At 35.5% G+C, this 15,144-nt stretch overlaps 1 protein-coding gene across 7 annotated transcripts in view; it reads right to left on the bottom strand.

Moving 5' to 3' along the window:
* CCDC91 (coiled-coil domain containing 91) overlaps positions 1 to 15,144 on the bottom strand; it is a 182,910-nt gene that overhangs the window by 68,026 nt on the left and 99,740 nt on the right. For 3 of the 7 annotated variants that reach the window (XM_085233717.1, XM_085233727.1, XM_085233762.1), the window contains one exon: positions 6,444 to 9,792. The exons of the other annotated variants lie outside the window; for them this stretch is intronic. In XM_085233717.1, the coding sequence (XP_085089843.1) occupies positions 9,502 to 9,792 (291 nt within the window). In that variant the 3' untranslated portion in view covers positions 6,444 to 9,501. Of the gene's footprint in view, positions 1 to 6,443; positions 9,793 to 15,144 lie in introns of those variants that run through there. 7 annotated transcript variants of the gene reach the window in all.

Genomic DNA, 15,144 nt, shown 5'->3' with positions numbered 1-15,144 from the left:
AACCTAAGTAAGTGGCAGAGAACTGTATTTTTCCCCTATGCATTTTTAAACATTTAAACACAGTACTGTAATTTCTAGGAAAATAAAAATTCTCTTCATTCATTACTGAGAAGTGGCAGAAAATGTCATAAATCATTCTTAAGAAGACTGTCTAATAGGATCAATACAATGTAATATTCCTCCATCATTTTAAAATCTAGAAATGATATTTCAAAATATTAGAGAGTTTAAAAGTTGAGAAAAAACACATATCTAATTTCTGTACCACGTGCAGGACACTACTTAATTATATCATTCACAGAAGAGAAAATGGAGAGCAGGTATACCAACTCACCTTACAGTACAACTTTATATATATCCCTTACTTAATTCTTTGGATTTATACTGCTTTTTGAGCTAGGTAGAGGAGCAGTGTGAAAATGCTTCTGCAGCCTCAGTGTAAATGTTTCTTTAATCCTTTAAAGGCCAAAAAACAGGCCCAGCTGAATGAGCAGGAAACTGAGCTGAAGAACTCTCAGTGACCCTATCATACTACTGTCTCTCTTGGCACTGATCTGTTGGTCACAAGTTCATCCTGGGTGGGGCACAGAAGTTCAAACATTAGGCTAATTTAAAGCACCAATATGTGGACCCTGATATGTGCCTATCTGATGGTGACGCGCTTTATAGTGACATGAAATTTTGCACTGGTAACTTATACCTAAATTATTAAAATAGTTGACACATAACTATACAAAATATAGATACCAAAATAGATGATGTGATTAAATAGTTTCACATACAAGTTTGTTGTTTACACTGAATTTTGTGCTGCCAGAGCAAATTAATGAATTCAACCCTGAATTATACAGCTTTATTGTTTTTCTTTTAAAGTTGAAAGGTAGGGGATGGAATTTAAAAGAAAAATGTTCAAGGTGATACCAAGCTTTAAAAACTGGGAAACTAGCCTGTTAAAATGGTTAAAATGTGCTGTGGTAACAGGTAGGTCTTTAGACTCCCATTAACATAGCCTGAGGGAAAATATAAACACTTTTTCTGAAATTCTGAAATTAAACTTTCTGTTTGCCCACTGCAATATTCACAAAGGAGAATAACAACAACTCCGTACTTTGTTCTAAGTTGTATTAAAGTACAGTAAGTATTAAAAAAAAAAAATCACTCATTTGAGATTAATAGTTTAGGAGAAACTGATTTTCATAGACTCTCCCAATTGCCTTTGCCTTCAAATAATATGCTTTCAGGTGAAAGTTGTGCTTGATTCTTGAAGTCAAGCACACTTAAAAAGAATGCAAATCAAAATTTTGATAATCACTATCACTGAAAAGCATGATTTCTACCTAGACAAAATGAATTCTCTGCTTTTGAAGCACGATTTTGCAGGTTACAAAACAAATGGATTAGTAAATGAAAGTCACCTGACTATAATACAAGTACTTCCTACCCATTCACAGCAATGAGATGTACTGTTACCATAAATCTTAAAAATCATTTTAGACATACTTATGTTTAAATTCTGACTCATATTCTCAGCTCCTTTTCCTAAATAAACTGCCTACAGGGTGATAATGTGCTGCTGCAGGTGTTGCCTTTTCCTCTCTCTCCCCTGAGGTTGTAGCAGGAGCTTTCTTTCTTTTTCTGCTACAAAAAATTGCTTTAATTACTATGTGCCACAAACATGATAATAAAGCTAAAGACTAATGTATGGGTAAAATGAAAATGGTTCCAAACCTTGTAACATTTCCTCAGAAGTAGAGAATTGATTACATAGATTTTTATACAGAGAAAATGTAATCTTCTAAAATAGATATTTAAAAATCTTGAGCGTGAGAAAAAAATCACACTAATGTCTGATAATTGAGTCCAATAGAACATTTTTGTTTTTGTAGATTTACTTAAAGTAATTTTATTTTCAAATGACTATATCTGAAACTGTCTGATATCCAATCAAAGACATCTTCTCTTGTCTGCTGATTTCCCCCTTAACTTGACTCAATTCAAAATAAAAAGTGCTATAAACTACAAGATAGACTACTTTTTGCATACTAAGGTATTTTTCATATTCATACAAATAATGTGAAGAACTATCATTCTAATTGTAGTACTGAATTATTCTAATGGGAAATCATAGTCTAATTTGTTTAAGAAGAACTTAACTGATGATTTTGTGATGATTTTGATGGATGAATAACAGCAACTATATAGACATATAGATATCTTCTCACCTGGCTAGGACTCACAAGTGAATTACAGGACTTCCTCAGAATTTCAATGACCAGGAGAAATTTCTGACCTTTACTCAACAGGGTAGAAAGCCTAATTCATGTGAACATTTACACTAAAATTTAAGCATTCTCCTGTAGTCTTTACCTTGAGTAGTTCTAAATGCAAGACATTAGTTTTCACGAAAAAACCATTCTAGGATTTTAAAGAATGATGAACCCTAGACAAATGGACCTTATGGCCAATGCATTTTAGGATAACTTGCGCTTTAGGAAACTGCTGTAAACATGTATTAAGGTAAACTCTAGTATTTTCAAAACATTCTCAGTCTTCTTCACAAGAGAGTAAAAATATCTTTAGTTCTTCTAGTTGTACAGTAAATACCTAAGCTGACTGTCCTAGCACACATCAGATCCACAGAAAGGCAAACTCCCACGCATCTTTTTGTCTGGGCAAAACTGCACAGAAAGCACCTGGTCAAGGAAACTACAAAGCACAACTAGGATTCCAGCACCTAAAAGTAATCACAGCACTACCAAGTTAAAGTAATAATTTCTTTACACAATGCCAGAAAAGAAACTTTACAGCTTAGCTTTCTCATTACTTTGCAGTAAGACAGATGTGGTTTATAGTAGCTTGCCAGTGATTCTTAAATATAAATATAGTACAGTTTCTTAGTTTCTATAACACTGGAAAAAAACAAGCTAATACTAACCCCCTCCTCCCCCCAATCTCATTTTAATATCTGCAATTATTAAGTGTGTATTTACATTTTGGTAAATATTAGTCATAAATACAGTGTTTAATTATGCATCTTCTAAAAGTTATGAGGCAAAACTTCACAGATGACATGGGAATACACAGCAGTACAGTGAATTTCTCTTACAATGGTTACATCCTTGCTCTCAGCTTCTGCCATGTAAAGTGAGATGGGATGGTAGACAAGAGTCTGCAGGCTGAACAAATCTAAGTCTGTTATTCAAGTGATTACTCAAGTCTTTACATGTAGACTTATTTCTTAACCTCTGTAAGCCAAAATATGCCCTTTGAAGTTTACAAAAGCTGCATACATTAAGCAGTTGTCTGATACATGTAATTCGTTTGGTTTCCAGCAAACTTTCCTGAAGGAAGATCAACGCCAAACATTAAAATTTGCTTGCCGTCTACATGGGATAGTAGTTTAGCAACACAAACACAGAAAATGGTTACTATATGCATTTGCTTCACAAAGTACATCTTTGTCATTTAGAAAATTTCTTTCAATAACCTGTTCAGTACAGGAACATTTACTTGGTAGAAAACTCTCTCCCAGCTTGCTTTTCTGTATGTATGTCAACTACAAGAATTCCTTTTTCTCTCTGCACAGCTAGTGGTCATTAAAACTAAGAATTACATAATGATTTACATACGTAAAATATTCGAGTACTGCATTTTTTCCTGCTATAAACATGCAAATGATAACACTGAATGAATACTTTATGAAGCACTCAGTAGCAATGAATAGACAGTAAATTACTTAACTATGAGCTCCATTAATAATTTTAAATTAGTGGCTGACAGTAAAAATACTGGAACTGAACAACAGAAAAATTTTGTAGCTCCCCTTTTCATAAAACTCATTAACATTTGTGGAATTTTAAGAGTTGAAAATGCCTGGTTTTCAACAAAAGGCAAATAACATTTAAGTAGAATAGAACACTTTCCATGTCTTTAAAAAAAAATACAAAGCAAAGAATTTCCTGACTTTTCTAGCAAGAAACAATTGGAAGCAGAGTTTAGTTTGAAGCACAGCAGTGACCAATTAGCTACTTTAATGATTAAAGTTTTTCTAAGACATTCAGATAATTTTTTTTTTAATTGAATGGATAAAGGAATTACAAGAGACAAAGATGCCCCCGCTCAGGGTGAATCAGAAGAGGGTTAACTTGCACAATTGGTAAGTTAAATTACACTTTTCCCTGCCTTACGCATTCATTGATGAGATGAGTTGTGAGGCCTTATTTACTTTGAGGAGGTCACTGGCAGATAGACCAAGATACCCCAAGCCAGTAGGAAGTAAATGTGATAGTGACATTCTGGAATTCTGTACAAGAGCAGAAGATATCAGAAAGAATGAAAACTCAGCCTGAACTGTGGGCACCGTTCTAGTCTGCACAGATGTCCCCTTTAACAGACAGACATATTCTTGCTTAAGTTGATATTACAATGCAAATTGAAATTGAAAACATTTAAGTGATCTGATGTCCTAGCTAGGAGACTAGAAGAACACGCTTTGAGCGAGTGACTGCATGGAATACCACTCTCCAGACAGAACATTTCTTATGGGAGCGTAAGTGTTCCAGTATTCTCTCAAATCAATCTCCCGCTGTCTTAAAAAAATAATTTGAATGCTTTGTTGATGTTCCTTTTTAAGTAAAGCTTGATGCAGCACTGTATGCCTTCATCTGAGTAAGGTTCTTCTGTGCAACTTATACATCTCAGAAAGGGAAAAGTATTCTGTCAGTAGCGACACTGATCTTCGAATGAAAATAATTTTGAAAGGGAGGCTGTTGTTTTGTTTTTTTTACCCTGAAAAAATCCTCACTATTTTCCACTAATAAAACAGTTGTAAACACATTACAGCTTCATAGTCTGTGGGATCCACAGCATGGGTAGAATGGACAGCGAATCAAACAGGGGTAACTACAACAAAACTCTACTTGCTGCTGCAGTCACTGACCAAAAAAAGAAAGACATACAAGAAGAGAGGTGAGGCCGATAGCTTGGAATAACATCAGCTCCATTTGTTCATCTAGTCTTCCTATGGCTCTGTATTTCACATCAAAAACAGAAAGAGTACATGCAGAATCAAAATACTGAATATATAGATAGAAACACTTGTGATAATTCTCCTCAACACAGGTTCATAAAGATGGCCAAAGATGCTATCTTTTGTTTCAAAGTAAATCTCGTTTACATTGCCTATCAAGATGTATGTTTCATTTAAAATATGTTCCAGACAAATACAATATCTAAAAAAAGTTGTCAAACTGATCAGCTTTTGACATTCTTTGCCTTCATCCTTAAAATGGTTACAGAAATGCTTTAAAGTAATATTCGACTCTCCTGGCCTTGGTGTTATGTTGAAGGCATACCACAAGAAGTTCTTACTTTTAAGTATGAGGTTATAGTTGAATTATTTCATGGAAATAAAGTTTTAATGAAGTACATATATGTATTATTTCATGATATGAAAGCATAATAGATTTATTATTCACCAAGGTTCCAGAGACAACTAGAAGCAGAAATATTAAACTAGTATTGAATTAGACTTTAAATCATAATTTCATTTTTAGCATCTTACCACTATACATAAGTTTGTTTTGTTGTATTTTTTCTACCTTTTTAGACAAAAACAGCTGCCAAAAATAAGAACTCAAATAAAAAATGTCCATATTCAGTAGTGAGGCAATAAATGGTATATAATCCACAAATAGGTCCTACAAATGTGGTAGCAGCAGCAACTATCAAGCCAAGTGCTTCCTCCTACACTTCTCTATGACCTAACATGCAGACATATTGCCTTGTTTAAAAAAAAAACAAAAACAATAGTAAATGGTAGTATTAATTATTTTTAGTTTCTATTCACTTTATTTACATAACAAGAACAAACAATAGACTGTATTCAACATTTCAGTACAATTTAGACTAACATCCAACTAGCCCAGAATCAATCTTTACCAGAGGCAAACAGCAAGTACCTAGCAAAAAGTATAGCTGGAAAAGCATGCACTACCTCAGTTACTACTTTATCCAGAGAAAAATATTTTTGTCTTTAACAGTTCTTGGCAGTACTTTATCCCAATGAATTTCCAGTCAATTTAAAACAACAACAAAAAAGCAAAAACAAGTTTTAACATCTGCAACATTTGGTGGCAAGGAGTTCTGTATTATGGGAAGAACCATGTGCTCCTGCTTATTTTTCAGCTGGTATCTTCTAGCTGCATTATCTGACAATCTTATAAACATTAATCTCATAAGTATCATTATTTCATGGTTTCATGACTAGCTTTCAAAGGCAAACCTTTATCAGAATGAACTGTTTCATCACAAGACCCTTCTGCAACTATTTAGTTAGAAGATAGCAGTTTTGAGGCTTCTGGTAAAATAAGGTCACAGACATCTTGGAACTGACATATATTTAATATACAGCACATAACTAAGAAGACAAGCATTTCTGAATGTTTGTATTTTTCCTTATTTTAATAAAGAATATTTTTTCTTTTTTTTTAACAAATACACTTAAAAAAGTGAAAGAAAATTCAGTCATCCACAAAGCAAGTATTAAATGTATAACCAAAAATAATTAGATCAAACACATGAAACATGAAAAAGACAAAAGCATAAAACTCATTAAGTGTAGAAATCCAAGAAAATTAAAATTAATGGAAAGTATCATAGTGTACTTTTGCAACTGCATAACATCTGTTTGAGAGAAATCCCTTCTTGTGCATTTTAAAAAAATTCAACTGAGAAAAAGTTATAAATCTACTGGAAGTACCGACACTGTTGCAAGAACGTTATGAGAGTTATCAATATGACAATGGTAGTTTTGACAATGTATCTTTAAACATAAAAACCTAAATCAAGCAATAACTCCTTTATTAACACTTTATAAAGAAACAGGCATACCAAGTATTTCCATTCTTCCAAAATCAGAGATTGCAGCAATTACATTTCAACATATATTTAAACATAGTCATATTCTACTCTAAGTAGGGTTTGTTTTTTGTAGTGAATCCCTCATCTTTGTGTTTATTCTTCTTTGCAACAGCCATAGAATCATAGAGTCCTCAGATTTGGAAGAAACCTTTAATGGTCATGCAACTCCCCTGCAATGAACAGCTAAAGCAGGTTGCCCAGGGCCTGATCTAGCCTCACCATGAAAGCCTCCAGCGACAGGGCTTCAACCACATCTCCAGGCAACCTGTTCCAGTGCCTCACGACCCTTAATGTAAAAGACTGTTTCCTTATATCTGACCTAAATCTACCCTCTTTGAGCTTGAAACCAGCTCCCCTTGTTCTATCATCACAGACCCTGCTAAAGAGTTTGTCCCCTTCTTTCCTGCAGCTCCTCTTTAAATATTTAAAGGCCGCTATCAGTTCACCTCAGAGCCTTCTCTTCCCCAGGCTGAAGAGCTCCAGCTCTTTCAGTCTGTCCTCATAGGAGAGGTGTTCCATCTCTTGGATCATTTTTGTGGCCCTTCTCTGGATGCCCTCCAATAGGTCCATGTCTTTCTTGTACTGAGGACTCCACATCTGGACACAGTACTCCACGTAAGGCCTCACCAGCACAGGGCAGAGGGGCAGGATCATCTCCTTTGACTTGCTGGCCATGCTTCTTTTGATGCAGTCCCAGATATGGTTCGCTTTCTGGGCTGCGAGGGCACATTGCTGGCTCATGTCCAGCTTCCCATCCATCAGTACTCACAGGTCATTTTCAGCAGGGCTGCACTCAATCCTTACATCCCCTAGTTTGTATTGATAGTGATTATCTCAATTCAGGTGCAAGACCTTGCATTTGAATTTGTCAAACCTCATGAGCTTCACCTGAGCCCACTGCTCAAGAAGCCTGTCTAGGTCCCTCTGAACAGTATCCTGTCCCTCTGGTGTGTGGACTGCACCCCACAGATTGATGTCCTCAGCAAACTTGCTGAGGGTGCACTTGACCCCACTATGTCACTGATGAAGATATTTGAGAGTATCAATCGAAGCACTGAACTCCGTGGGACACCACTCATCACTGATCTCCATCCAGACATGGAGCTACTGACCACCACTCTCTGGACTTGATCCTGCAGCCAGTTCTTCATCACTGAACATCTACAAGTCCACAACTCATCAAATCCATATCTTTCCAATTTGTGAGGTACTGTGTCAAAGGCCTTATTTGAAGTCCAAGTAGAACACATCAGTGACACATCAGTGACACTTCATAACAGGCCACTAGGTTAGTCAGACAGGATTTGTCCTTGGTGAAGCCTTGCTGGTTTTCCTGTATCACCTCCCTATCTTCCATGTGCCTTAGCATAGCTCCATGAGAATCTGCTCCATGACCTTCTTCAGCACAGAGGAGAGTCTAATAGGACAGTAGCTCCTGGGATCATCCTTTTTACTCTTCTAAAGAAATGGGTATAATTCTGCCTTTTTTCCAGTCGCCAGGGATTTCACCTGATTGCTACAACTTTTTTAATATCACAAAGAGTGGCTTGGCAACTACATCAGCTAATTCCCTCAGGATTCTGGAATGCTTCTCATTGGGACCCATAGATTTCTGGATGTTCAGGTTCCTCAGGTGGTCACGAACCTGATCTCTGCTTACAGTGGCAGAGACATTGCTTTCCCAGTGCCCTACTACCAAACAGTTGAGGATTGTGTGGCAGGTAGTTATCAGAGAAGAACAATGTAAAAATGTTGTTACCTCAACCTTATCCTAGTCTGTTGTTACCAGCCTGTCTATGTCACTCACTAGGGGAGGTGTGCCCTCCTGGACTTTCCTTTTCTGCTTAAGGTGTCTGTAGAAGCCTCTCTTGTTCTTCTTAGCAACCCCTTGCCAAGTTTACTTCAAGCTGAGCCTTGACCTTCCTCACCACATCCCTATACAGCCTATCAGCTTCCTTATACTCTTCCCACAGTACCTGCCCGTCTCCACTGCCTGTGCACTTTCTTCTTGCTTTTCAGTTGGACCAGCAGGTCCTGGTCCAGACGTATCGGTCTCTTGACAAGGAAAGCTTCCTTAAAGATCTGCCTGTTCTGCTCTGCACCCCTGCCCATGTGGACAGTTTCCCAAAGTGTTTTGTTGACTAACTCCCTGAAGAGCTGAAAGTTAGCATCCTAATTTTACTCTTTTCCTGTCTCATATCCCTCAGATGCATGAACTCCACCATAGCATGGTCAGTACAGCACAGACAGCCTCCAATTCTGGTATCACCAATCAATTCATTTGCACTGGTGAGCAACAGGTCCAATATTGCATTCCTTTTTGTGAGGCCTTCAATTACTTGACTCAGAAAGTTATCCTCAATGCATTCCAAGAGTCTCTTGGATTACCAACAGCTCACCATGCCACTTTTCCAGCATATGTCTGGGTGGTTGAAGTCCCTCCCAGTAGGATGAGCGCTTGAAATCATGACACCTCCTGTAGCTAGAGGGAGAAGGCCTCATCAATAGGCTCTGCTTGATTGGGTAGCATGTAGAATACACTGATCACAAGGTTCCCTTTGCTGCCTCGGTCTTTGTCTCCTATATACTTTTGACTTGCTCGTGACTATTCTTTAAGGACAGCTTTTCACATTGTATTCCTTTACTGATGTAGACGGCAGCAGCTCCTTCCCTCCTTCCTTGCCTGTCCCTTCTGAACAGCTTGTAGACACCAACAGCCACACTCCAGTCATGGGAATCATCCCAAAAGGTTTCAGTGACGGCAACTATTTCCCAGCTTTCTAGTATAGCTTCTAGCTCCTCCTGTTTGTTTCTCAAGCTGCATGCATTAGTGTGGAGGCACTTCAGCTGGGCAGCCGGTCCTGTCACCTCCTTAAAGGTGAAATTCTTAATTTATTTTAAATATTTCCCTTGATTTTCCCCATTGCTTTCTCCCATGGTCCCATGTCAATTTAAATGAATCAACAGGTACAAAAATAAAGTGAGAAATGAAATATGTCAACTACTAAATATAACTATGTCAAGTTTTCTATGACAAGAGGAAATAAAACAAAATATCCAAAATGAAAACAAGTTGCAATTTTGTAAATTATACTACTTACATTCCTTAATACACAATTAGTATGCTGAAGTCAGGGAAAAGTTAAAAAAAAGGCTCATGGTTAACTTCTAAACTGTAATTTCGTTAATCCTCTACTTGAGTATTCCCTGAGAAGTAGCTATATCCATTAAGTTGGAGACTACAACTGAGAGACTAAACTATGTTGGGAATTAAAATGTTGGGGAATAAAATGAATCGAAGAATAGGTTCTACAAATATTTTTCATATTGGCTTTAGTTATTTAGACTGTTGTCCTAGTGAACAGTGCAGTGTTTATGAAACTAGGTCTTTATGGTTCTGGAAAAAAATTGATATATGAACAAGATGAATTATTTGTGTTTTACATCTTAGCTGTGAACAATCGCGTATCAATCAAAAGTGCTGTAAGAGAAGTGGTGAATCAAAGTTATCTTGCAGAAACCTAGTTGGTTCCTCTTGAAAGATATTTTTAAAACATAAAATAATTAAGACAGAGGTAAAGAGGTACATATAGAAATGCCAAAAATTGAAGGACATGACTTCATTTATCTTCAACATTAACAAAACTAGGTGTGATTGCTAGATACTCAATGGACCACATATTTACACTCAGACCTCCACATATTCCAGTCTTTAGTTTCTAAAGACAGCAAAACTATATGGCTATTCTAATAGACCAAAGTTCTCTCAAGCAAAACTATACAACAAAATTCACATACTGAAACAAAATTCTAGGCTAATATATTTTTCAACAGTTTTCTACTGTTTTCAATGTAGACAGTACATAGTCAGACTCTCCTATTCCCTGTGGCTGAATTTAGAAAATAAAACTTAAAAAAATGTTTTAGGCTCACATGAAAAGTTGAAAAGACAGCAATGAAGAAATTTGAAAACTATAAAAAAAAATCTGCACAAAGATATTTCACATTATTGAAACATTTAACCTAATATACTTTAAATTACTGCAAGTCACCCTTTCAGAACTCAGTTCAATTATGTATTTGATACTCCTGGAAATAATTATTTTAGAATGCACAACACAAGTACTGCAATCATTAAAAACTCCACCACAGGAATGGAAAAAGAAATTTAGCACAAAGGGAGAACAGTGCATAAATGTCTCACACAAAGTCTTGTATCAACAAGCATAAAGAGAAAATAATCCAAGTAATTATTTAAAATGTCAAGCATGCCCACAGTCAAAACCCTAGGATGGATAACTGAAAGAGTAAGAATTCCTGTAAAATGACTAGGAAAATTCAGTTAAAAGTCCTGTATTCCATTAGAGGGCAGATATTTTTGAGGCCTGTATATTCACAGTAAAATAAAATGGGACTTTTATCATTTATTTTTAAAGGGAGCATACTGGATAAAGTTCCTCATATAAAAAGGATAACAAAACTCTTCAGTGATTACGAAACAGAATTTTACTCTCAAAAAATCCATATGGAAAAAATAATAAAGTATTACTCTAACAAGCCATTACAGAAAAGGTCAAAGTGTAGAATGCCAAAAATCTCACTACTTTTTTATATTTTTAATAGCTTCATACAGATGAGTAACTAACAGAAAATTATTACTATGGTACTATTTTTTTTTCCTGATACTTTTACAGATACATACAACAGACTACTGGGAATGTAGTAACTGTACTGCTAGGTCTTGATGACCCTGTACTTAAGAAAACTGTGAAAACAGAAGCGGGATGTGGTTATTTGATCTTGTGACCAAAGGAATAGACAAAAAAAAAAGTTAAGCAAAAATAAAGCATACTCTACCAAGAATCAGCCTGACATCAAACATCCCTATTTGAATTATAAATTCATGAGCTGTTTCCTAATACTGATCATGTAATAAACTAGAAAAGAACTGTGGTGTTTCAAAATGACATAGTTAATACTATGGAAAGGACTCATATATGATGGCAAAATACTGGTTTGGAAATCCATTCCAGCTTTGTCACCAGAAACTGTGGTTAGAAATAGAAGCGCTTTCATAAGTCAATGCAAATACAAAAACAGATTTGATCCAGAATGAAGAACCCACATAACTATCACTGCAAGTTTTTAAACAATCTCTGGACTTGTGAAATATATTTTAGTTAGTAATCACTGAATTGTTAAGCTAATTTTTGTGGTGTATCGCTAAGCTATGTACTCTTGCTTCAGTTTTCACAGGTAACTAAGGTCTCTTTTGAATCCTGAGATGCAGCAAGTTTCAGAACATGTAATTTATAACTGTCAGAAAAATGAAAGTTTGAATTTGACATTGAAACTGATTTAATTAAATTAATTGATTAAATTGATTAAATTGATTAAACTGATTTAGTTTAATTAAAATTGAGTAACAGATTTTTTATTTGTTAAGTATGAAATACTGCCAAAAAAGTGATGTCCACATGCATTTCAACTATCAGTATGAGGTACACATTCCTTGAAATTAATAAATTTAAAAATAATTACAACATTCCTGCATACAAAAAAACTGAAATTTTAATTGAATTCAACAAATTCATATATATAGTTTGAGACTCACTCTAAAAGCAGTTCTCTGAACATTAAAAATATAGCAGTGAGCTGAATACAAGATCACAAGACAAATTTTCTTTGCCTACCATTTAAATCACTATCCTACCAGAATTTTCTATCTTAATAGCAGAAGGAAATAAGATCAATTACAGTGGATAAAATAAAATATTGCAGTACTAGGGTGACAAGAATGATTTTTGTTAGACAAAACATTTGGACAAATAGTCCAAAAGATCACAAGTGATTAACTTTTTCTTCATACCTATTGCAAGGGACTGGAGTGTGGTTGGTTTTTTTTTTGCAAATTACTGTAGCACAGTCTTTTTGCTTATGAGAAGTTTAGTGATGCTAGGGTACATAATGAAGAGGAAAGAAAACCGAAAAGTTAATAAAAGCTAATTAATTATAGTGCTAATAATATATTCAATTCCTATTTTTTTCTTAATTCTACATGCAGTGTTGAGGTACTAAGGCCTGAACAGTAGGCCTCAAACCAAAGTTGACCTCAAGATGAATCTCACAACCAAACATTAGGGATCATCAGTATCTGATCATTAACAAAATATGCATCTTGGACAAAATGTACAAGAGATGTAACTTAGATAAAGTGTCATGAGAATACATTAACCTTTTCTTGTTTAGAAGCATAGTGTCAAGGCCCTATTAGTACACAAATTTCCTTAGTTCCTCCTTAAGTCCTGGCCAGGCTTGAGGTAGATAATGAAACCAGATGTTTCTGCCTAATTGTCACATAAACTTGTTTACTCAACAATACAAAAGCTGAATCCTCTTTTAGCAAAGTTAGAGACCTCATCTATGAGTGGACACACGATGTAGGACTTCGCAATTACCAGGAAAGGCTCTCCAAGTCCTCACTGCAACAGGGCTTCCCCAGAAACAGTGGAGTTGGATTATGGTAAAATATTAGGACAACTGATGATGTATCTTTCCTGATCACCATTGCTATCCTCATGAAGTAGTGCTTAGGTCCATTGCCTTGCTCTCTTTTATTCTTCTGGTACCATTTCACCTCTTATCTCATTGCTTTAAACTTACGAAAAGATAAAAATACTTCTTTAACTTGGTTTCTGTGACCTTTGTGCTGACCCTGTCCACTGGCAAAACAATCTATAAGGCCCCACAAAAAATAAAAACAAAGTAAACAAAGTTCACTTATTTCAATCATTTAAGACTTTTGAATTATTTTAATATTGCTTAGCATAGCTTAGCTTTAATATTTATTAAGCTTCTCTTCTTGCTTTCTGCTTGCAATTTAATAAAAAAATAATCTCAACTGGTCATATAAAACATAACATTCAGAAATTTCCTTTGTGAAACAGCAGGCACCAAACTCCTTGCATACAATGAAAAATTTGCAATTCCACATTATGAATACAAATAAGACAAAACATGGCCTTTATGAATGGTTTCACTACTTCAAAGTAAAATTAAGAAGCATGGGAGCTTAGTACAATCCAATATCAATATTGATTTTGTTTTCAGACACTGCTTTCCTGTTATTTTACAATTTGTTTTCAAGTTTGTTTCTGGTTCATAAATTCATTCTTATTCCTGTTAATCAGGTGACTTGGATTGTCTCTATATAGTATGTCCTACTCTACAGTTCCATGAACTGTTGCATACGCTAGACTGCACTTCGCTTTCTTCACATCTTGCATAAGTGAAAGGAGTCAGAACGTAAACAAAAGGCTACGGCAAAGGTGTTGTCCAAGCATTACTTTACACAGGAAGCTAACATGCTTCTTTTATTCTTCTAACCACAGACTTGGAATACTTATAACGTATCTCCAAAATTTAAGTCAATCTTGTAAATAATTACACTGCACATGGGAGCAAACAACAGATGTGAAAATTCCTTGAAACTGCTTACAAAAGTCAGCACTTTGGAACACAGTTATGCTTCTGTTCACTTAATTCATTACTTCAATACTAAAGTAAAAAGTGCTCACAGAATGAGCCAAAGTGTCACATTAAGACCACATAAGAAGATTTTATTATATTCCTCGAAGTGCACCACATACTCATTAATCAAATTTTTAATCAAAAATATTACAAAAGTAATATAGTTGTACAGGTCTGAGGTAAGTCACCTGCTGTGTCTTTATCTCATAGTCCATGGATAACAGTTTGGGAGTTGTAATAAAAGGTTATAGTTTACATGCTATTAAACTCCTTGCCATGTTCTCCTAGTAATACGTATACCTATACGTATGCCCACATACCAACATATAAATATATACTACTACATCAACATTTTGCAAAACAGACTGAGGAAAAAAGAAACTAACAGCTATTACACCTAGTACCAGGGAACCCCTTCAGATACATTCAGTATGAAAACAAACACCAGAATTTTTAGAAACAATGTAAAAACTGGAAGAGCATTCTCCATCCAATTAACAACACATGCACAGCGGGTCTGAATGGCTGGCCTATGTGATTTACTTTACCTTGGGGCACTCAAAACACTGAGGTCTGTCATAGTTCTCACTATTTTCAGTGCAGTTGAGAGATTATAGGATTATGAGTTTCAAACCACAAAAGACAACACTGGCAAATGAGTTAGTAAACCTTGAGCTTATGTCAAAAAAGACA

Source organism: Meleagris gallopavo, chromosome 1 (genome assembly GCF_905368555.1).
Source record: "Meleagris gallopavo chromosome 1, MGAL_WU_HG_1.1, whole genome shotgun sequence".
NCBI lineage: Eukaryota > Metazoa > Chordata > Aves > Galliformes > Phasianidae > Meleagris > Meleagris gallopavo.
The sequence above is the reverse complement of the archived record's forward strand: the minus strand, read 5'-3'. Positions and strand labels throughout refer to the sequence as shown.